Below are 25363 nucleotides of genomic sequence, written 5' to 3'. Positions count from 1 at the left end.
CACACTTGTAGGCGTCCGTCCAGGGATGCTACTTTAATTGCCTGTTTACATGTAACCCAATCGGGCGCTGTTTCACAGTTGTTGATTACCCTTGGCAGAATGTTTCACCACAGTGTGGTATGCGAGGCCCCCATGTGTGGAAGACAGGAGCCTGCATTATTTTGGGAACTTCTGACTGACATCTTGGTGGTGGGCAGTAATTGTATCTTAGAGTTTCTGGTAGTTAATCCATATTCCAGAAAATTAAATCTATTACATCAAAGGGTTTCAAAGTAGATAAGAGTTCTTATTAGATATTATTGGCACATTTGCTAAAGTAGCAGTTAAGGTTAAAAGTAGAAGTGAAGTGGCAAGTCTATGTCTAAGAAGTGGCATTCCAGAAAAGGCAGATAAGATTTACTGATCTTCAAGTGGCCAGGGATTTTGTTCCAGGATAACAGAAACCTTCAATCATACATTGCCAAAAAGTTGAATTCTGCTTCATAAACTAAGCCCATTGATTGAATCCAGAGTACCAAAGATGTATTTTTCCTTAACCCCATCATGCCAGAGGGAATACAAGTTTAACCAAAGATGTGTAGAATAAGTTTCTCATGTTACAATCTACCTTTGTTTGCTTCATATGTAATCTGTTCAGCTGTAAAGTTTAAAAGGCAGGTGAAACTGACCAGGCAGTTGCCGTGGAGACCAATAGTGGGCCTGACCCAGTGTCAGCCTCTGCTGCTGTCAATCAAAGTGTGGTTGGCTAATTAGTGCAAGTTGCTGCAATTTTCTGGCTAATCAATCCCAAGCCCCTGTGGACACAGGGCAGCCCCATAGGGCCAGCCAGCAGGAGTTTTACTCTTGTGCAGCGTTGGCATTAGGCCTCTGGCATAAGGAAGAGCATTTAAGAAGCAATTAGGTATCAGTAGTCTAAGTACAAGTGGTACATATATGTATCATCAAGGGTAAACTTGGCCAACTTAAACAATATGTTTAAGTCGTCAACTAGGTTGATATAAAAGAGTAATGGACTTAAAGGTCTGTTCGTGATTTGACCTTGAGTACTATTAAGAAAGGTCAATGACATTGTTTCAGTTGATTTTAGATGTTATTGCCCATTCTGTAGTTGTCCTTACTGATCTGAGCTGAATAGATGTCTATATTGGACCTTTGTTTATTTGGACCATGTGAGAATCCACTGTGTCTTTGTCTAACTTAATTGAAAAGCAAATTGTTCACTGCCCCAAGACAGTGGACTTGAACTTTCAAGCCAAAGTCTTACCTGCTTATTCTAACGCTTAACACCTGTATAACATTCAGATGATATTTTGATGAATCGGTGTAAATGTCATATTAGAATTTTTGCAGTTGTAGTTCTACTCCTATGTTATCATGGTACCTACATTGGTAGAGTTGTTATTCCGTTGTACCTGTAAACAGTGTGATGTTAGAAGGCCACCTACGGTGCACCGGCCACAATGGTGCCTGTTCTTCCTGAAAGGTTAAGATAACATCACCTTTAGGAGTCAGGTGAGAGCATGGGCAGCTGTATACCTGTGTCAGATAAAAGGTGAACACCTGATACCTGTTCCTCATAGGTCAAGGTCAGGTGGTATGGAGCCAAATTTGTGTTGGTTGCTTTTAAGTCTCTAAAAAACACAGGAATGTATTTATAACTAAAACACAAAGCAAACAGAGATGGCAGACTTCATCCCCCACGCTTACCACTTTGCAACCAACCCTCCAGTCGCAGCACTGCGGATGTACATCATGTACAGCAAATCGCCACACTGTGTATTTAAGAATCTCAGGAACGCACAAAGATAGACTGATACACAAATTTCTTGACTTGTTAAGCTGTTGATTGAGTTGTAGAATTATAAAAACTTAGCCCAGGAAATAGAATCTAGTACTTGAATGTACATTTTTTAAATGTATTAGATCATATGTACTTCATGTATTCTTAATTAACTGGGTTTCATTAGGAAATAAAATCATTAGTCAATCTCTCTTGGATTTAAAAACCAAAACAGAATAGATGTCCCTGCTGTGACCATCACATACTTTCAATTTTCAGACAATTTCCACTCAGACTGTTTAGTCTAGGGACAAAATGCAGTGATTGCAGAAATCTTAAGTGCATCATTTGTATGCTGTAGACTTGGATAAAAGCCATGTGTTTCTAGGTTAAGTATTATTTTGGGTTCGCTAGAAGAAATGGAGAGGCATAGTTTTAAAGCAGTTTCAAGCAAGTTGAACCGAGTAATTGAGTGTGAGTAAGTGTGAGAAGCAAAGTAGTCAAAGACTAGAAGTTGGTTACATTTTCAATGTTGTGTTCTTGCTTATGTTGCTTACTGTTGTGTATTATTGCTTTGAGTACACAACAGGCAAAGAAATGTTCTCCTCCCCCACATACAGACACCAAATAAGATTTTTTGAACAATAACTTCGTCCCTTGCCACAATATCCTTTCTCAGAACTGTTCCCTTTCAATACCCTTGTGGGCCTGCTCTATAAAGGAATGTTATTATCAAGTGTTGCCAACACTTGCTTGAGCCTTTCTTCTCAGCAGTATTCCTATTTCAAACCCAGTTTAATCATGTTATGTTATGTTATGTAAGTTCCATTCCTGTACTATATCAACTGTCTGACTCTCTTGGCTCTTATGAAATCTGTGGAGACAAAAACATGGCCTCGTTAGGCCTCACCGAGTTTTTCCTTGGGTTGTGGATGATTTAAAGTAATATTTTAGCAAGACGACCAGATAAAAAAAGGGGTCCAGCAGGAATATTTGCATTTGACAATATTCAGTCCCTGAAACAGTGTGTACGAAGGTACAAACTTCTCCTAAGACCCTGACTTTGTATTGCTTTTCCAATTCAACAGTATCTTTATAATTTCAGAAACAATAATTAGAATTGGTATGGCCTTACCAAAAGCGTGGGGAAAAGCTGTGACTTGTGTGGGTCAGAAATGTCACTGGCAACTTCCTAATCCAAGATAAGACTTCAGGCTTCTCCTGTTTCCAATCTGTAGGAGGTGGGATGAGGGAGACTTCAAAGTTTTCAGTCTGATGGAAATATTTATCCTAGTATATTGTGATGTGACTGACGCTAACCAGATTGCCCTGACTCCTGGGACCTGGGTGTCCTGACTTCACCTCACCTCTGGTCTTTCAGTAAAGAATGGAGAAGGCAATCAGGGTTGGCAGACTTCACCCCTTTACCCATACTGCTTTGTGACCCTTCCAGTCCCACACATTAAAAAATAGCAGCACTGAAGATGTATGGCAACACTGCATTGTGTATTGGGAATTGCAGAAACACACACAGACAGACATCCAGATACACAGACACAAAGACACAAAGACACACACACACACACACACACACTCACACAGACACACACACACACACACACACACACACACACACACACACAGACAGAACCAGACAACCAAAAACAATACTTCACTCCCTTGGGTCAAAACAATATCATATCTATATCACAGCACCATCATACTTGTCCATATCATCAAAATAAGCAAGGTTTGTTGCTGTTTCACCCTTTTCAAGTTTTCTACATCAGTGTACCACTTTACTTACAAAGACTTCAGGGATGACCCTGGAACTTTGTGTTGAGTTTGTCTAACCTAATTTCAACTTCATCAGAAATCGGAGAAGAAGACATTAAGGAAATTGGATCAAGGTCAAAAAGGTTCACTTGGGCAGGAAGAAAGTTTTAAGAAAACCAACAACTTCCATCTGTGGGCCTTTTGGACAAAATAACTGAAAGAAACAACACATTTTGTAGGAAAAAGGGGTGTATGAATATCATCTAAAAAATCTAAGAAAAATATTTTTTGGTCTTTTTGATATCTTTATCTGTTAAGTGGAGATCAAAACACAGTGACTTTTTGACACTATTTACTTTTTCTTCCATTAGAATAGCTCCCAGAAGCATATTGTGCTTATCAAAAGTCAAGAGTATCTGAATCAGCAAAGTACACATGGTATTATATTGCTGAAATTATATATTCTCACAGGTGTGTAAATATACTTTGCCATTTGGCTGTGTATTAAGTTTCTGGTATGCCTGTGATGTGGGTGGGTGTAATTCTCCAGAGAAATGGTTCTAAATGATGCTAGCACCACATGTATGGTTGATGTGGTTAGTGCAGATTAGACATCAAAGCAGACAATGTGGATTACCGCCCTTTGTTCGTGACAGTGATTGTCAGCTTGTCTCGGCTGCTTGCCTTTGTGAAGCCCTGCTGTATGGAATGCTGTCTCAGATCTCGGTCAAGCCTTGGAGATGAAGTGGTTCACTTTCCTGTGATGTGGTTTTTACCAGGTAGACAGTGGTGTTTCTGGAGATGACATTTGCTTGCCCTGAGATAGAAGTTAAACATGTTTTATCTAGAAAGTTTATCTGCTTTGTGGAATGTTTTCACTGATCTCCATCAGTGCTTAGAGATCAAAGGGTCACCTTCTGTGATGTGGTTTCTATCAGGTAGACAATGGTGTCAATAGAACTTACCTTTGGTAAAATAGGAGCTGTGCAAAACCGTGGTGTTTGAAAAGATTCAGTATTGCAAGATCAGCACCAGGGACAGGAACTGTGCCATACATTTAAACCAATAGAGATGAGCACTAGCATAGAACCAAAGGGGCTCATACTGAGTCATAGAAATTTCAGATATGTCTTCTCTTTCCAATCATTTACCTCTTTTGAAAGTCTTCAATTTTGATACTTCCATATTTAGACAGTGATCAATGTCATAATGGTATTTGAAATGAAGGTTGTGCAGCAGCACGAAACAAACATATCATCCAGACTAGTCTATCACACCATCTCAAAGGCTTAGCCTGTGTGACACAATCTCTCACTGTCGGGCTTACTGGGTCCCCTACCTGACCAGTAGAAGAAGCATGATTAATCAGGCTACTCAAGGGCAATAAAAACAGCCTATGAAAGACATCAAACGATATCTCAGTAGAAACTGGCATTTCAAGTGACCACTGCAAATTTCACTGGCCTGAACATGATCTTATCTTCAAAGCTTAATAAAATGTACACCCATATATCTTTCTAGACAGCAACACAGCAATAGTTGGACCGTCAACAGCTCATATGACTACTTGCCATGTGAAGAGGCCATAATGTTAATGTGAGATTCAAAATATCACCTTGTTGGAATAAATCATTGCATCCATAAAACCGTCAAACAGTCTTCAACAAACAATACCTCACCGTGTACAATATATTTTGATTATCAGTCCTCATACATGTACAGGGCTTGAAATACCTTTGGTGGTTTTTAGTTGCCTTTTTACAACATCTGAAAATAATTCCATTACATTTAGCTAATCTCTTGATCCATAGTCTTTGTGAATGTCCAGCATTCTGCACCATAAACTTTGATAAAGTATACCTGATTATTCTGGCTTGTCTGTTTGTGTGTCAGTCCATCTGTGTGTTTCCGTGATTCCCATTATACACAATACGGTATAGGGATATATCGTCAGTGCCACTATGTTTGTCTGTGGGACTGGCGGGATGCAAAACAGTATGGATGGGGGGGGGGGGGGGGGGGGGTTATAGAGAGTTTGCCATCTCTGATCGCCATATTTTCTTTAGCGTGTCGTACCAGCTAAGTGGTAGCTGAAGTTCTCACACCCAACTGTAGGATTCCCCGCCTGCCTGGGAAAGCCCGCCATTGGTCCTGCTGACACAGGGAACTGGTCACTTGTCCACAAACATGTGCTGTTGTCTGACATCTTCATGAGTCACCCCTAATGTTGCACCAATTAATTTCTTGGGTTCTTGGTCGTATTGTAGTAAAGATTCAGCATGAAGACAAGATGAAAACAGAAGGTCGTGAGGAAAATTTGAATCTGACTATATTCGCCACCTGAAACTTGGTGTACAGACTTTTGTCACTAACTCTGGTTTCATAATGATTTTCCCAGAGTTCAGCATCATTGCTTCAAATCTCCAAACCAGCAAATTTAGTTGTCGTGGCCTCAGCCATTTGAAATTGAACAACACAGTACTGCAAAGGGACAGGCAACTCCACTTTGTTTGTATGAACAACTGGAAGCATAGAAATGCCGAGAAAAGTATTCCCAGGCAATACCAAGAAAAGGCAATGCATTCCAGGTAACTGCAAACAATCATTTCCTTCCTTTCAAATAAGTGTGTGTGTGTGGGGGGGGGGATATGTAAACAGGTCTCCTCACTTTTAAAAGCTTTGTGAACTTGCCATTAAACAGGTCACAAGAGCCTGAAATGGGACCTTATGGAAAACCCTCTCAACTTAGGTGCTGGAGCTGCTAGTGTACTAGACAAATCTCTTCGCAGGAAACCAACACGCTCATATACATGCAATTGCAAATGTATTCCCTTCAAAACGACTATAGAGTCGCAGTTTATACCTCATAGATAGACATTCTTCTAGGTGAACTATGTCATTGGTCTTCTAGTCTTTATTGTGATCAATAAGGAAGTCAGTAAAAATGAGGATAAGAAAGATATTGGAATGATGACTTCATCTGTGGACCTCTCGATGTCTGACGTCACTTTCTATACTCACATGGGGTGAGGCTGATGCCAGGAATACCACCAGCGTGTCGGCATTACGCAGTGCGGATATTTTCGACGAGGAACAGAAAGGTGTTTGATGGAGGAAATGTGAGGAGAGCGCTGCTTCTGTGCGTCAGTGTCTTTCGTCCGTGCGTTATTGGATTACTGTTCAAAGTCAGGATGGCTCTGTGGGTGTTTACAAGGGTGGTGTATGTAGGGTGAGTATACGGGACGCCAGGCGAAATATGGGGACTGAAACCACAGCAAATGTTGACGAGTACATAGCAGTGCAGGGAGGTTTGACAAGTGGGCTTCTGTTTCAGTGGTGGCAAGATGGGACAGGCTCTTACCACAAGTTGACCATGGCCTGTCAAGTTGTGGGTTTTATGATAAATTGTTTGTTTTGGACATTTTGCAACTGTTAGAATATCTCTGTGTGATGTTTGCTATTAAACAGAGATTCTTTGTAAATGCAGTGGAGCTTCTTCCCCGTTGAGGCTGCTTTTGACATCAAATTCACACTAGATTATACAACTGTAAGGCAAGAGGGAGAAAGTTGAAATCAATTATGTACAAGTTGAGCTTTAGGTTGCGGCATGTTCACATCTGTGACATACTTTGGCCTCATTTCTGTGTTACATAACTACTGATACAAAAGTATATTTCTAACATGTTCGATCATCCTACTTGTGAACTGTCACCAAAGATGATTAATGGGAGCGTCAGCTCTTAAAACAATCAATCTATGTGCATCTTTCTGTTACACAATTTCTATGATCGTAAAAGCAACCTACGTCATAACAATATAAATTTCCCTCCCCCTGTTGTTTCACCTGTTTGCCTGTTACTTTCTAGCGGTATTGCGCCATCTTGTTCTGACAGTCGCATCCACTGAGTCTTGATTGATGTGATTTTCATTGATTTGAACACCTGCAGCAGACATGTGGCTTCAGGCAGGGTACCACTGCCACTTGGGCCTCACCAATTTGTAAGTTCTCCGATCAAAAAGAATGTGCTGAACTGAGAAATGAACATCATGAAGACAAAGTTTTTGGGGGGAAGTTTCAAGGAATGATTCAATTTTTCCTCCTAACCCTCTGTTTTCATCTTGCTGCTGATTTTTTATCTTAAAATGTCTGAGAACCGAGGAAATGACTTAGCGTCTCCCTGGCAGTACTTGACTGGTTAAGCTGGTCCACGTAAAATTGATGTTGTTGGATTTCGTCTGACAGTTATATGGCAGTAAACGTCAGAAATGCAGCCTCGTGCAATACTTGGTAATCTTCAGCCACCTTTGTGCTGTTGAATACTTAAGATGTGTGTCTTTAATCAATTGATTGTCTCGATAACTTCAGTGCAACTTGGCAGGACCTGGTTTTGTCTTTATGTTTCTGAAGTCCGCATAAGATCAATAGCGATTGATCTAAACTGACAAATTTATGATAGGTTACTGGTGAGATGCAAACTCAAGCAATACTGGGATAATTAGCTGCCACCTTCACACATCAAAATCCTAACAAGTGTGACTTAAGTTGATTGTCTTGAAAACATCGGGTAACTTTATCTATTAATGATCCATCCTTCAAGAACTAATGATTCTGGTTTGTTGTTAAAATAGCCCCTGACAAAAATGATTCCTAAGTGTTAATTAATGAGCTAGGGATAGAGGAGCAAGAGCTTTTACAATTGATGGTGCTGAAGTGCAAGTGTCAGGGTTGGTGCTAATTCAGGTGACCTCAATAAGACAGTAATTGCCTTGGGTACAGTCTTGCCAGCAGACTCAGCAGAAGTGTTTCCCACCTCGGGGAGGTTCTGTCAGCTACCGGTTGAAGGTACAATCTATCTAAACCAAGATAGCCGCCTTTTAGTGCAATATACCGCCTTCGCATGGCTGTTTTCTTGCTCTGGCCATGACTAGAGTAAGGTACTTAAAAGTTTATGTATCTACCTGTTTGTCTGTCAAAAGCAGTATTTGTGTTCATCCAGCCTCATTGGATAGATATTCTTGGCTGGTTAATTATGGCCAATTAAGGACGTCCATGCAGGTCTTCATGCTCTCTGCTTTTAGAATGAAATTTTGATGAAAACTGTTGAAGTGGGGAGATGCAGCTCATTAAATCTTTCATTACATGATTGATAGAGATGCTGACTATAAATAGTGGTATAAGTCTTTATCAAAGGTGCCAATGATGTCACTACTTTATCTCAAGCTCTTTGGAGCAGTCTAAGACCCCGTTCACACTCATTTTTTTCAATCGCGATTGAAGTATAATCGCGATTGGATTGGATCCGATCGCGATTGATCCTCCCCAAACTACCTCCGGAGGTGGATCAGAAACAATCGCGATTGGATCGATCCAATTGCGATCGGGAGCGTTCACACTGAAAAAATCAATCGCGATTGGATCAATTCAATCGCGATTATACTTCAATCGCGATTGAAAAAAATGAGTGTGAACGGGGTCTAAGAGAGTTGTATTACACTATCATCACGGGAAAGCCTTTGTAGTCCTTTTATGGACAAGTGAAGAAGAATACTCTTGGATGACCTAGTAAACTTTGACGTTTTGAAGCCTTTATCAATGTCCCTGTCCAGATATGCTTTGAAGGTAACATTGTCTGTATGAGAACCAGTTAGGAATAGCATTTGGTTGTGGGTGACCAACCTTCAGTCGTTTTCCCAGGAAATTGTCTCCATTTTGAAACATTGTAAACTCTGATAATCTTTGTCACACCCATGTCAATGACCTGCCCAGCTTTAGTTCTCCCTTTCCTTGTGACGTGGAAGTATATGCTGATTAAAGCTACAATGGTGGCATGAATATTTTATGGCATGCCGGAAGTACATGATACAGGGGGATTTCTTCCAGTTTTGTGTGAAGTCCTTATAAGGAGGTCATTCACATTCCAAATCCTGCAGACAGCTTTAAGTCATGTGAGGGAGGATGTCGAATTAGTTATCATAACGCTTTGAAATATTGATGAAGAATTGTGTGTGTGTGTGTGTTCCTGTGTATTAGTCATATCTCTGAAGACCTGTGTGTTGAGGTCATGAATGACATCATCCTACAAGAAGCTAACTCAGGAGCATCATATTATAGTAATGGAGATAAAAGAGTAATCATACCTGAATTTAGAATAACTGTTGGCATTTGTAAAATATTCTTTTAAGAGCTTGTACCAAGGTATATAGAGCATTCACACAGACCATGAAAAAACAATGAAATAATGTGTTTATATCACTTTATCTATTCTCAGCATTTGCAATACTGCTCCATATACATTTATTGTACACATATACAGCTGTCCTTGCTTGACCAGTTGCAGGTGCTGACTCCTTCATTTTGTTCAATAGACAGAAATGCATTATTGTGTCAAATTTAGTTAGGCCCAGAAATTTTAGGATAATTCAGGTGCTGAAATTTATGTATAAATATTTCATGTACAGTTTCCCCTTCCAAGAAACTGGCCCATGCTGCATTCTATTGACAGTAAGAGGAAGCTGAAGAATGTCATGTTCTACTAACCAGGCAGAATGTTAAGTTGTTTGGCATGGTCGGTATGGCAGCCAGGTGAGATGTCCTGCCCAGAAAATCACAACACAGCCTTGAGATATTTGGGAATTGTTTTTAGGCCATTGGTTATGCGCATGTGGGATCATGTAGTTAGACTGGTAAGGATTTAGGTGGATGCGTGCGGAAATGCTTTTGATTCTTTGAAAACCTTTTTGACAAACAAGGGCTCTATTTGTATTACATGAACACACTGCTCCTAGCTGCATTGATAAACAGTAGTGAGTAGTTAGTGGTCTGTAGAGGGGGTGGTAGCATTTGTTACCATATGATTATGAAGACACTGGAGGAAATACATGTAGTGTAGTATTAGAAAGGAAGTAATTTTGTTAATCCCTACAAATGATGCCAGCTGTGATAATGACTTTATGGCAGTTTTGCATCAAGGGAACCTTACTTCACAAACATGTCACGATTGGTTTACAACTCCTCTGGAGTTTGTAAACCTAAAACTGGGAAGTGAAGTGTTTCAGTTTTCCCCCGAGGTACAGCAGTGCAGGAGACTGATGATGATGACAGTACTACATGTAACTTGAGCCTCATTTTCTACCTGCATGTACACCACAGCAGGGGGTGACAAAGGAAGACAAAAGCTGAAGAAAGCAGGCAATACTCTTGCTACTTCTTCTGTGGTTAGATATCATAGGAATCAGAATACATTAAACTTATTCAGTAATTCATTTCGGAGTGGTACATGTACCTTCTTTGTGTATGGATGAGTTATAAGTCTAGAGATCAGGTATTGCACTAGATTTTTCTGTGGTATAGCAACATCAGCCACAGGACTCAGCCTATCCTCACTTGGCTGATACTTGTAATTCAAAGCACACAGGGAGTAGAAGTCCATTACCCTTCTTTCCATGTCCTCCCTAATCTCTCGAGGCCCTTAATTTGCTCTGGAACTACAAACCATTTCACCATTACAAGTCTCCTTGGATCCAATGTATCAGTCTGTCCTTGGTCCCTATTACTGTGATCATAGCACGAGGTTGAATCCAAGGCTTGATACTAAATTTGCATCTAGCAGTGGATGTGTGGTGGATTTGTAAGGCCATACCAATTTATTTCCTCGGTTCTCAGACTGTTTAAAGCAAAAATGAACAAGAGGTGAAGATTTTAAAAAAAGAAGAGAAATCTGACTTTATTCAGTCCCTAAAACTGTGTGTACAATTAAGGTACTCATTAGCCTCTGCTTTCATGTTGAACTTCCAGTCCTGTACCTTTTTAAATATTAGAGCTAAGAAATTGATTTACTATGGCCTAAATGTGCCTGCATGGTAGTGGTTAATGTGTTGGAGTAGTAATTCCCTGATGACTCCATGTTGAACTTGTTAGGACTTCCTAGACTGTGACTAATGATGCAGGATAGATTATGGTTTCCTGAGGGGGTAGAAGTGGCACAGTTACAGTTGTATAGTTCGGCAAGAATGGTGCCGTCCTGGCTTGCTTCATTCCCTTCCTAATGCTTTATCACCACAGGAATTTATAGCTTTGAATATTGTATGCTAGTATTTTCTAGAGGGGATAGGGATAATGTCATGTATGGTATGGAAGATATGGGGCACTGTCAGATAATGGGCTTTCTAAACATAAAAAAACAGGGCTATCTGATAAGTGTACTTTAGTATTAAAGCTTAACTGCTATAGATATCTGAGACAATATTATGAACCACAACCCAAGAGTCAAGCAAACCAAATCTCAAAAAATAATAGGACTTACACATTCATGTTTGCCCATGTACAGGTAGTTGGACTTTTTTCAGGCCCGTGGGTCCAAGAAACAATCGATTTAATTGATTTAGCCTCAGGAAGAACGATTAATAAGACACTGACACAATGATGCCACGCTGATGTGTAAATGTCCTACTGAGGTGCTCATTTGAATTGCACCTTAGCCTTGGGGCATGTTTTGTACCTGTCAGGCAGGCTAGGTAACGGTCCCTTTTCCGTTACATTGTATCTTACTGGTTCACTGCATGAAAACAATGATAGCACCAAGCCTCAGACAGGTTTAAAATACTCAAAAAAATGTCTATTCTTCATCTTTAGAATGTCAAAGAGTGGAATATATTTGCCATCTCCTAAGATATTTTGCTACCTCCCTTTAATTTTTTTTGGTGTGAATATAGGCTCTTTGGAAAGTTTGTCTACGGGAATAATTGTTCCAGGAAATTGACTTCGATCCCTGCTTGGAGCCTTCAGTTTTTTAGTGACAGTGCCTGAAAAGTGGTGTCTAAAATATGTGTCCCTGCAATATAGGCCATTTGGAGGGCTGTGTCTGGTTAGAAAATGGGGGCAGCATGGTTTGATTTCTCCCCCTTCCCTCCTTCTGCAAGAGCTGACATTCAACCCTGCTTTTGCTACATTTTCTGGCATACCTCAGTCACCTGCTGGCAGAACCCTTAGTGGGAGGAATGATCTTACAGGTACGTCCTAGGAAACCCAAGCTAGCTGACACCTGTACCAGTGCCTGTGCTATATCTGGGAAAAGGATCTGAAGACAAAACAATAAGATACAATGAAGGCATACTAAAGGTTATCTTCAAGTATGAAATAAGTCTTGTAAAGGTAGTAAAGCTTCCGTGTCCTTGCACTATAAGCTGCTGTAAAATAGCTACCCGGTAATCATTCCTGTTGATAGGAAATTCCTCACCCTGCATGGTTAAAAAGGCCATGTCCCAGGAGACCCCAGGTATCACCATAATATATGCGTGGGACTGGCTTGTGATTGGCCAGTGCTGTTCTCAGGTTGAATGGGCTGGAATCCTGGCCATTGTGTGGTGAGTCTGAGCAGTGTCAACACTTGGCGCCATGTTTGCTCGCCACAGTCCCTTCACTTCCACCTCTCTGGATGTATTTTGTGCAGAATGACCCTGTTCCAAAAGGTATGGACTATTACGAGTTGTGTTCAGGTCCGTGTGGGTACCTCAGATCTGCTCCTATTGTCTGAGAACAAAGGGGAGCCGTGGAAAATGGGTGGAGGGAGGGATTATGCAGGGATTTGGTGCGACCGTTATCTTGTATGGTGTATTTATTGCAAATATTTCTCTTGTAACGTCATCGCAAACTTTCCCTGTCTGTCTTTTTCCTGGAAATAGTATGACAGGTTGCAAGGATGTTTGCCAGCTAGTAGAATCCTGTAATAGACCGTCTTACTGACTGCAAACTGGGGCTTTATGCAGCAGTGGTCTGGCACTTGCTGCTGTTAGAGGCACAGACTGAGAAGTTTGCCTGCATTACAGGTGTCAGAATGCCATTATGGACTCTATAACCGCAAGCCAAGTTTTCTTGCAGGTGGGGTTTTGAATTGTCAAACACATTCAATCTTCCATTACATTTTTCACAGTGATATTAAATCTGTATTTTATTTTCTGGTGTAACTGATGAAAGGAATTTCAGTTGGGCACCAATCTTCCTATTGCAATACTGCTATCTGAACCATGTACAGTATGACCCAGACAGATAAGCACATAAACATCACAGCTTCTCCATGCAAGGTCCTGAGTTAGTAGCACGATTTTCCAATAAGTGTTCATCCAAAGCTGTCAAGATGTGTGGCCATATTTTATCAGTACTGTGTCATGTATTTCTGACATGTACCATGAAGGTATGTAGGTTTATATGAAACAACTGGTCTGCCCTGCAATGGACGGTTGCTTATCTAATGCAAACATACTTTCAAAAGCTGCAGTTCTTAGACTTGATAAGTCATGACTTTGCAGACGACATGGAATTCCACGGTGTTGATTTTTCTTGAAAGTCTGTCTTTAACATTAGTTATCCATGAACATATCAAGTCACAAGCTTTTGAATGTCTTGTTTTGGTTCACTTTTACAGGAATTGTTAGGAATTATTTTTGAATGAAATCTATCAAATTTAGATCTTTGGCTATGTAAATTTGATTCAGCAAAAGTTAGTTTCTTTAGCAATATTGGGTGCTTACGTCACAAACCTGTGTGGCCTTTGTTTGCAAACTTGGGACAATGTTAAGTATGTCTGTGTTATTTTTCTCTATCCGAAAATTTGCTCCAGGAATTTCAGGTAAGCCAGGCTTTTCTAAGAGGGAATTCTGTAAGCCTCCTTGAAGTTCTCGGCCATTGTGCCAGAGAAGGTTGGAATGTGTTCTACGTGAGCTGGCATACGCAACCAAGAAAACTCCTGATATAAGAATTCTGTAAAATTGCTTCCGTATGCAGTTTCCCTGTGGTTTGTTTTATTTTTAGCTGCTGGGTTTCAGAATGTTATTGCTTGTGAAAGATGCCCTGCGTATGCTAAGAACTAGAGCGTGATGGGTTCCATCTAGAAAAAAATCTGCTTTCCAGACATATCCTGAGGGTGACCGTGATAAAAACTACCATTTGAATGATGCACGTTCCTGGATATTTTACATTCATTAGTAAGTGAATGCTTGTGAATCTATATAGGCCATTACTGTAACATTAGCACAGTAAATCACACTTATATGTAGATGATTGAGCAAATCTTGATGTAGATTAAAGGAAAGACTCTGCAATGTGTCAACACAATTTATTATTTCAACAGTGGTAGATTGTCAATTTAGGCATATCAAGCTTGGTAAATGATACATGTAGTTCTATTTCTGTCCATAAATGCATCTGCTGCTTGCAAATCAAAGTCTTGCAACAAGATGGTCTATGTAACTACTTTTCGGATCCCCTCCTTGGCAGGCTACGTGTAACACAGACCTTGCTGAGTGATTAAACTTCAGACAGGCATTACTGTTGCCTGGGACATTGCATAAGTTTGCAGATTATTCCCATGTTTTGCACTTTGGGCTGCTTGCATATTGATAAGGTTTAATCCTTTGTGTTATATCTGGGGACTGTTTTTCCAATTTTGCCATACACTGATACAGTGTCACCTAAAAGACCTAATCTTGGGAACAGGTGGAATATTTCAGTTTTTTTTCCAATTTTGCCATACACTGATACAGTGTCACCTAAAAGACCTAATCTTGGGAACAGGTGGAATATTTCAGTTTTTACTGAATAGTCAGTGACGAAATGCCTGTTTCCTGATGGAAGAGATTGTGTTGCTGGTCTATAGTATAGCTATCTGCATTTCAAATACTCAAGGTGCAAAGTTGAGATATGAGGAAAATGATTTAGAATGTTTGTTACTGGCACAACCCAAACTAAAGGGTTGCAACTGGGCAGAAATTTAGAAAACATCAATAGGTGGAATTTCCATCGAGTTGAATGTACTTGTTTTAGATGGTCTTGAGGACCATCAATTAACAATATTAGCAGACCGCAGGATAAACCTTACAAGCAGGATGTTAGAAAACAAGTTCCTTTGGCATGAGTCACTCAACGATTACCAGTACAAAGTCCTCAACAAGGGGGAAGGGGATTTAGATTTCTTTGTTTGCTTCTTGCAGTAGTTGAATGTGTTACTAGTTAAAACCTGCGCACACAAGAGAGAGGAACATTTTCGTTTTGCACCGGGAAAAGAAATCAACTTAATTTTGAAAATCTTTGTAAACTGCCTCTTATATAAGGCACACTCTGAAATGTGTATTTCTATCCCTAATCTTTCTCACTTGCCCGGAAAGATGATTTACTTTTATCAGAGAATTCAGAAATGTTTTGTCTTTCATTGCCTGTCCCTTTATAAACTAAACTAGAGTTCCACGACCTCATATCTTCGCCAAATAATATGAATTGTACCGACAGATGCAAGTACCAAATTACCGGCATTTACCAATATGACATTACATAGCCGTTTTTCTCAACGACCATTCAATTTAAGTCTTTATTTGCTTAAACAATATCTATCAATGTTCCTCTCTTTCTCAGTGGCTTGATATGCTACATGTCTGAAAGTCCTCTCATGGAATGTCAATGACAGTTAGACATCCAGGTAATAAGGATTTTTCTGATTTGTTTATTCGGCTGTAGATAAGTACAGCCAGGGCTACCCAAAGGCTAAGGCTATTACGGGTTAGCCCTAGTAACTGAACAATATGCAAACCTTGATACAAGCTTTCACAAAGACTAAAATACGACTTAAATGCATATCAACGCGCACAAACATAGAACTCGGCGGATTTTTAAAAAATTCATTAATCCTGCAAATTAGGTCCTTTTTTGGCATAATTATCATCTTACGTCAATCATCAGATGCACTTTTAAATCTAGCTATCTTCATACCAAATACCAAACATAACAGATACATTTTAGTCCTTTCTTTTCAATCGCCCAGCTAGTAAGCTAGCTGTTGACCTAGATTCAGGACGCCAGCTGTTGACCTAGATTCAGGACGCCAGATGTGTACTATCACATGCCGCGTACAATGGTGCAGCAGTGCTATACATTTTCCTCAATGATTACGTAAAGCAGGTCATGATCTGCATAATGAGCATATCATTATGTTGATCATCACCTAAGGTACATATATACCAAATACAAGAATAATCCATCAATCACTGCTTGAGTTATCCTCCTCAAAAGTTACAAACAAATAGGCCCACTGCAGTTTAAGGCAAGCCGCAAGGGGGCCCAAACTTACATCACTTGCTCCCTGCCTCAAGATCTATCTACCACTCAAAAATCATAAACATAGCACCTGCACAAAATTTGACCACAAACTTTAAGCGGATTAATAAACTTTCCTCATTCATTATGCAAATTAGCTCCTGGTTTTCATAATGTGAATTTGATTATGTAAAACATTACCTAAGCTATTTACATGCCAAAAACCATGACGATCCGTCAACCCCTTCTTTAGTTATTCGCCTCCAAAGGTTTCAACAAAAACGCCAACTGTAGGTCCACAAAATCCGCTAGGGGGCCCAAACTTACACCACTCATTCCCTGTTCCAGATTCAATGTATTACTGAAAAATCATGAGCCTGGCACCTCCAGAAAATTCTACCTCAAACTTTGAAACTTAGCTGCAGTACCTTAAATATCCGCTAGGAGGCCCATTATCGAACTTGACCTTCCTCTTTGACACTACTACCTACCCACTAAATATCATGCACAGCCGTCAACAGCACCTTGAGTTATGCTGGCGACATACAAATCACACGAATACAAAGCCCGCTGCAGTACTGTAGGAAAGCGCCAGATGAATAATTTTCGAACTTGACCTTCGTTCTTACAACCGCTTCTGACCTACGAAAAATCATGAAGATCCATCAACGTTTCCGTCACTTTTTTTGCCTACATACAAACACAAAAACACGCAAAGTCCGCTGCAGTACTGATAGAATACGCCAGGTAAACGGTTTTCGAACTTGACCTTCCTTTGCACAACCACTACACACCTACCAAAAATCATAAAGATTCATTGAAGCTTTCTTGAGTTATGCTCCTGACATACATACAGACCCACCCAACAGATTTTTCAACCGAAAACATAATCTCCTCCGAGTACAAGTACTCGGCGAAGATAATTATTGTGAATCAGCTATGACCAAGAATTCAAAACTATGCAGTGCTAGTATAGTGCTGTGGTGTTCAACCTTAATTGACATTTGGGTTATATAACACATTGAACCCTTCTTGACAATCCCATCACTTCTGGAGGAAAGTTGCCCAAGCCTGGTATCCATATGTTTTCAGCTTGCAAGGAAGCAACCATTGGGAAGTGCACACAAGGCCTAAAGCTGAAAACATATGGATATCAGGCCACACTTGTACTTGTCTTTTGTCATCCCTTTTGACTTGGTGAAATCTACCAAACTAGACACTCCATATTTTCCCTTCCGTCTTTTCTGACAGTTTTTGTTGTGTTTTGGCTGTACTCCTGGCGTCGCACCTGCCCCTTGAAGTTCCATGCACCCCTGGGACTGGGGCCTTGTAGTGCACTTGTTCCGTGTTTAACACATCTGCAAAGAAAGGCAAAAGCACTTGAGACTGTAATGACGTAGCCATTGGTTGCCTTGGCCAGGTCATTGATATTGAGGCAGTTTACAGGGAAAGTCTGAATTGATTTCCTGGTACCATACACATTTGTGTTTCCCAGTATATGCTAGGTTGTATTTTTGAAGGTCTTTACCCTCCTCTAACTTCTGTTTTCATATTGGCCTCATGCGTAATTTTTATGTTGAAATGTCCTAGATCCAAGGTAATGAATAGACATGACCTTAAAGCCTTCGTCAAGCTGATGAATATAGTGTCATGGCTGTAGTATGACTGTTGCATCCTGGGATATCGGGTTGAAGATATCTTGTGGCTCAGAATACCTGGCCGTATGTTTGTGTCATAATGAACTTCTTGCTTGTAGGTTGTTTTTGTCGCTTGCTTCAGGTACTTGGTCGCATATTTTTGTAGTTATTTGCATATGAAAGGCGAGAATAAGGTCCTTATTCATCTGGGGGTAAAGTGTAGAGCAGTCATACCTGGTACGGTGCCAGAAATGACTCTGTGAGGGGGAAACTGAGAGCCATTGTTCCTATGTTGCTGCCTTCAGCCTTTTTTTCTGCACAACATTAATGGTATCAAATTAATATTATTGATACAGTACATACACTAAAATGTACTACCTTGTGACTGAAACTACTTTGGGGAAAGCCATGTCTTTCCATTTGTTTTGTATTAGTCTGTTGAAGACAAATGGACTTCTGTCTCTTGCACAGCTTTTGGTCCATTTGCATGATGATTGTTAAAAGTTGATAATTCACTGCAGCTTACCCTTTTTTAGAATATACATGCAGGTAGTGTGTCATCTGAAACAGCACCACATTTTGGGTTCACATAGGCAAAGAGTATTTGTAGAGATGTAAATGGTGCAGATTTTGTTCTCTCTCCTGACATGAATATATAAGTGAGATAAGCAAGCTAAGCTTGGAGAATGTTGATGCTTTGCCTGGCTTCATCTGCATTTATTTAGCATTCATATAACAAAACCTGAGGGCAAGGCACTACTTTTAGAATAACTGAAAGCTTTCATTGCCTGTAGAAAGATTAGAAAGTTCTGCCAAATATGCTTTTCATGCTTGTAGTGTTGGATGGTAGACAATATATGTTTGAGCAAACAAAATATATTACATCATGAGTTTTTTTAATTTTGTTTGTTTATTTTCATTGATTCCTGAAAATAGTTTTGGAGGAACTATTTCCTACAATGCTCCATAACCTACCCCTTGAACCCTGCCCTGCTTTATGAACCCCCCAAGATTATACTCACATTCCAGGGGGTATGTTCCTAATTTGTCCGTGGTCCCCTAACCCCTCTGCACTACCCCTTTGGGAGAGATTCCTATCATCCAAGCCTTAGTAGACAAAGCAACACTAGATAACACTAGATCTTGAAATACTCTGGTCTCTTTATCATTTGCCTTTCTCCTTCTTCTATTTTATCTGAGAGGGAAATTTAAATGGAAGGAATGTACCAGTTGTGAGATTTCTGTGCGTTATTCTTAGAATTCAGTATGTGGTCCATCAATTGTCCCATCTGTCATCACTTGATGAAGTCTGCTGTGAGTACCTAACCAGTCTATAAATCTGACCAATTAGCAACGAGCTTGTGGAGAGGACTTATCCAGGATTGGCTGCTCAGTAGGGGTTAGGGGTCACTTAGAAACCCAGGATGATGTCAGGATTCCATTTGAAAATTCAGTTGATGGCTACTCGTGCACAGATTGGAGACTTGTTTCTTGTCTTTTCTGGATCTACAGGAGGAAGTTTCACAAGAGCAAGGATTTTCTATAGAAGGTAGGCTTGCTGCCAAGTTGTATTCAAGAAAGGTCAGATGTCTTCAAATCTTCTTGAGTTCACTTGAGCATGCTGTTTTCTCACTGTTGAATGATGGAAGAGTCTACTTTGTAAAATCAAATACGTTTTGGGATAAAACTTCAAAACTGCCAAAACTTTAACTGCTTTTATATGAAACGAGATTTACTATCTTTTACCGTGGTATGATAAATATTTTCTGATATCATAGACCAACCCTATAGCCCTGCCAATCTAAATCAAAACGGAACAAGAATGATGAAATCAAAACATTTGACCCAGATGCAGCTATTCTCTTATTGGTTGAATGCTAATTTGATTGATAGATGGGAGGCTGTCTAGGATCTTCCATGATGCAGCTTGCACAATTTGTATTGCTGAATCACATTGTATGTACCAACTTTACATGGAAAGGTTTCATAGCACCCTCTCAAGTCTTAAACCGTTATTGGCTAGGCATGAAAAAACATTGCAACAGCTGAAGAAAGATTGTGGTAAAGACAAAGTTTTCCACTGCCCATGTTGGTCACAGTTACTGAGTACAGTGCTTGGGGTTTCCTCAGTTGTTTTGATAAGTTGTGGACAGCTGCTCCGCATGGTGGGAGGGAAGAGGGCGGACTGCAGCATGCCTGTCAGATTCCTGCCCTAATGGTTTCCATGTTGTGTTTATGCCCAGAATTTCTTCCAGGAGCAACTTCAAAATCTGAATATTTCTAGGACTTTTTTATGTGTGAAATCATGAATTTCCGATCTTCTCATCCGAAGCATAGGGCTAGCACTTTATTTCTATGCAAGTCGAACATATTGGAAGTTGTTATTTCATGATTCAGGTTATGATAATGTTGATGTTTCCAAACTTTGATCTTTATCCTTTCCCAAAACAGACCATAGAACTACAAACATTTATATTGTTAACCCTCTCCCATGAGATAGCCTTTTTGGCATCAAATTTGGCAGAAAGAAAAAGGGTAAAATAACATTAATGTTATTACTGGAAATTTGCTACAATCATAGAATGGCATATGTTGCCCAATATCGACAGTTGTGAGCAGATGTCTTTCTGGGCTTCTGTTTAGTCCCAATATCGAGTTAGTGACTTAATACATTTAAGATACCATCTGTCTAATACAGAATAGTCTGTGCAACAATGAACTATTATGTCCAATTTGTTAGATGACAAGATGTTCAGAAAAAAACTGCAAAATTACTGAAGGACTCTATAAATATCTTTTTGTAATTTTTTTAGCATAGATCTATATCAAATGGACAGACCTACTGTACATATTTGTGTCGTTTTTGATGCTCTTTAGGATAAAAACAAGCTTATAAGGAAAATGGCCAGATGTATGAGCTTGCATAACAGCTCTGTTTGGATTTCATGTGTTGGAGAACTTTGAGATGGTTGTAGTTAGCTACCTAGAAATGCTGAGATAAACGTCATCTACATGGAATCTGTCTTACCTCAAGACTAGTCCATTGACACCATTTATGGAGACCTTTTCTTCAAATTGGGAAGAAGAAGCAAGCAACTGATGCTAGCAAAATGATACTAGGGATAGACCTCAGGGATCAGCAACTTTGCGTAGACAATATGATCAAAAGAAATACATGAAATAGGGCTCACAAAGATTTTGGTGCACCCCCTATGAACTTTTGGAATGGAATGGTCTGGGGTAAACCACTTAATACAGGTGAACTGGTCACCTTTTTATGAACTTTCACTCTGACCTTCAAGTTCACCACATGTTTGGTTCCTACCAGATTAAACAACTGTACATGTCAATCATACTCATAGTTGATGTAGATGATATATCTAAAAAAAGGAAAATTAGGTCTTTGACATATATGAGTGTACTCACAGAATGATGTTGTAGTGCATAGGCGGTGATATGAATTTTAAGAAAAAAGACATAATTAAAGGTTTTATTCTGGATCTCCAATTGTATTCTCACTCCCTGAAATTATGTTTTGTAGATACAGAAAAATGTTAAGATAAGGCTTTTAGTTTTGATTGGCACAAAAATTTATGCTTTTATAATATGTCATGTGAGAGTGACGTAATGTGTAAGGTAAGATCCCAGGGGGTCTTTGGCATAGCTCTTTGTTTGATAAGAAATTGACTGTGTAAATGTTTATTAGCTACTGAGGAATTCGTTATTACACAACATGGGCTACTACATGTATGCGCTTTGAACAATGTAGCCCATTGCTGGAAGTATAAAACTCTTCATTCATCTGTTCTTATTGTCATTGAAACAGCTATTTTTCTTCCTGCAGAAAAAAAAGGTAAGAGGGTTAGATGCATCCAAATTCACATTTGATTTCACATAACACCGATATCTAAAAATCATCAGTTTCTTTTTTTTCATCTCAGCTGCCATTACCTACCAATTGTTTTTGTTTTTCTTCCGATATAAAAATGAAAGAGTTTAGAGTAACTTGTGGTAGTCTTGTCTTCTTCCCCTTTGGACTCTAGACATGTCCTCCAGACCAGGTCGTTCACCCCAGGTGTACAACTGGGTCAGACAGGTGGGCAATGGTACCTGAGACAGTGACATTCCGCATTGGAAACAATGATATCTGACTAACTAAGTTTGTGTTTGAAATATAAATTCTTCAGCCTCCTTGTTTCACCAAATTATGTTTGAGATAACCCCTTTGTAAATACAGATGTGCATGATTAACAGCACAGGTTTGCAGGTATGTAAGCGTGCCACACAGCACACGTTCGACGGCGTCAAAATGTGCACAGGAACACGCTTTGACGGCCGTCCCAGGGTGCCATATGGGGCACCCAGAACGGCTGTTTTCTACGGTCTCCACATTGATATAAGACGCAAACAGTTGACAATACTCGGTCAGAAAATAGCTGAACAATTATATTTTACGATCTTTTGATTTCTATGAAGGACAGAGTGTGGGAAAATACGGAATTTGCGAAGTTCGTACGGAGCGCCTGTGAGAACGTGCGAGCACCGATCTCGGGAGATAGTTCAACTAAAACCCGTTCTGAAATGAAATAAAAACACCCAAACTATCAACTGTTCCGCTTTTTATTATCTTCAGATGTAATACTTATGATCCATTTGGCTGGAGCTGCCAGTAAACCTGCGTAAAACCTACTCTCACCTCTCAAATAGAAGTACCCCCTGGAATAGAAGTACCCCCCGGACAGATTTTCAAAATGTAATATAAGTACCCCCTGGAATAAAAGTACCCCCCGGAAAATTTCAAAAATCGACAGTCGAGGCTAGGTAAACTGTGTCCATACATGTACAACTGTCACTGTCAGAGGGAAATAAGATAATAAGCAGGTAGGTAACTTATATTTAGTCAATTATGCCATACCTATTAAGTATATAGATATTGAACAGAATAACTGTCCATAGCTTGTTCAAATCATGATGATCTTCCTCGCCTCTTCGTAAAATATAATAGTAATATTGAAAAATTGGGCATAGGTTCCCCGCTATGACCCCTAACCGGGGGCCACGGTGCTTTCAAATTCAACAAGTGAAAATGTACATGATACATGCTTTTTCTACTTGGAACTTGAAGCAAGTGATCAAAGAAAAGTGTTATATCATTTTATTATGACTGACAATCAGTGACATATAACAAAAATCATCAGAGTACTTTTAAAAGTTAAATGTACCTGATCATATTTTCTAAAGACATCAACCACAAAAAAAAAACACAAATATGAACACAGTCCTTCCACAGAAGAAATATGTCTATAAACTTTTGCTCCATAGCGTCGGATTTCGAGTTCCCGCGGTAAATCCCACAATATTGAATATAGATCGACTGTAAAAGTAGCTCAACGTCACAGACCGCACATACTAAGAAGTTACCCATTACGTGTTGACACTAGAAACCCGCGATGAACCGCCAAAATTGGGAAAATCTTACGATTATTTAAAAAAATGAACCCTCTGAAAATAAATATGGCGCTGTGTGTCTATCGTTGCCCAAAAAATATAATATTTCCATGCGTTTACGGTATCATTTTAAAGATCGGTATCCGCACTACGCAATATGCTGCTAGTTTTACTGTCGCCATGCCTGAGAGTGGCGGCCATGTTTCGCGATTTCGCGCTGTTGTTTACCGAATCATATCGGACATATTTCTGCCGTTTTAGAGATTTTGTGGCCTAAAAACACATATCACAAGGGAAGTTAAGTTATGATTGTTGTTTTAACGTGTTACATGTCTTCTGCGAACAAATAATTCTTCCGCCGCGCTGCCGATACTACGGATATAGTGGTCAGGAAAATATTATTCCCTGTGTAGGCGAGCACCCTACTCCACACGTTTTTGATCAGCGTGCTTTGGTTTACGATGTTAACAGAGACTATCAAAGTTATTTATATGAAAATTGTATTTTAAAATGTCAATGTCGCGTCTTATTTTCCGGTTTACTTTGTAGCGTCATAGCGATATCGACCGATATGTTACGAGTGCCGCCAGGATCCTTTTCACAAGGCCGTCAAAGCGGCGAGAAAATCAACGCCGGTAGGCCGAAAAATAGCGAATTACGAGCAAAAATACCGGGGAAATATGGGCAGAAAAACCTTAACTTACGATTTTAGAGGGATTCCTGGTTTGCAAAGCCTCAATTTTTCAAAAAATAATAAACGTACCGTCTAGAATAAGAAAGTACAGGGTGGAACTATTGGCGAAAAAAAATAAACGTACCGGTACGTTTATTTGAGAGGTGAGAGTACAGGAAACGCCGATCTCGATGCACGGAAAGTCCGCCATGACACATGTGCGATCAGCCGCTTAGACGGAAAGTAGCCACTTATTGCGACACAAACATTACGCCGATTCGGCGTGATTTGTATGAATACGTATGCCGTGATCGGTCTCTCTTTTTTGCGTGAGGCCGTTACCACGGAGATTTCTGGACACAAGCTTGAAGGCAAATGTTTATACGCTCAGCAGGATGTCTCTAAATTGTGTGTTTTCGCGCAATAAAATATTAAAAGGCATGCACGCCGAACTTTCCACAGGCCGTTGCCACCTGTCAGTCAGCACGTCAGGACGTGCTGAGCTGCACGCTGTGACGGAAGTTTTGTCTCTCCTTTTACTACGGCGATTTTCGGGCACAAGCTCAAAGGGAAACGCTCAATGATATATCTATGAATAGATATTTCGCAGTCACTGCGAAATATCTATTCATAGAAATTCGCACAATAAGATATTAAAAGGCATTAACGCCGAACATTCCACATACCGTCGTCACCTGCCAGTCAGCACGTCAAGACGTGCTGAGCTGCACGCTGTGACGGAAGTTTTGTCTCTCTTTTTTTGGCGTGAATCCGTTACTATGGCGTGAGTCCGTTATAATGATATATCTATGAATAGATATTTCCCAGTCACTGCGAAATATCTATTCATAGAAATTCGCACAATAAGATATTAAAGGGCATTAATGCCGAACTTTCCGCATATACCGTCGTCACCTGCCAGTCAGCACGTCAGGACGTGCTGAGCTGCACGCTGTGACGGAAGTTTT

General features: G+C 39.9%; 1 protein-coding gene across 5 annotated transcripts in view; it reads left to right on the top strand.

The window, feature by feature from the left end:
• The window catches only part of LOC136436638 (protein Shroom3-like), a 108581-nt gene that overhangs the window by 34008 nt on the left and 49210 nt on the right, over positions 1-25363 (top strand). Inside the window, exon 1 of one of the 5 annotated variants that reach the window (XM_066430793.1) lies at positions 6681-6785. The exons of 2 other annotated variants lie outside the window; for them this stretch is intronic. In XM_066430793.1, the coding sequence (XP_066286890.1) occupies positions 6748-6785 (38 nt within the window). In that variant the 5' untranslated portion in view covers positions 6681-6747. Of the gene's footprint in view, positions 1-6680; positions 6786-12891; positions 13025-19683; positions 19824-25363 lie in introns of those variants that run through there. 2 more of the 5 variants (XM_066430797.1, XM_066430794.1) reach the window with 2 other exon arrangements.

The sequence above is a fragment of the Branchiostoma lanceolatum genome, chromosome 6 (assembly GCF_035083965.1).
Source record: "Branchiostoma lanceolatum isolate klBraLanc5 chromosome 6, klBraLanc5.hap2, whole genome shotgun sequence".
Taxonomy (NCBI): domain Eukaryota; kingdom Metazoa; phylum Chordata; class Leptocardii; order Amphioxiformes; family Branchiostomatidae; genus Branchiostoma; species Branchiostoma lanceolatum.
Note: the sequence above shows the minus strand (reverse complement) of the source record. Positions and strands in the feature narration are given on the sequence as shown.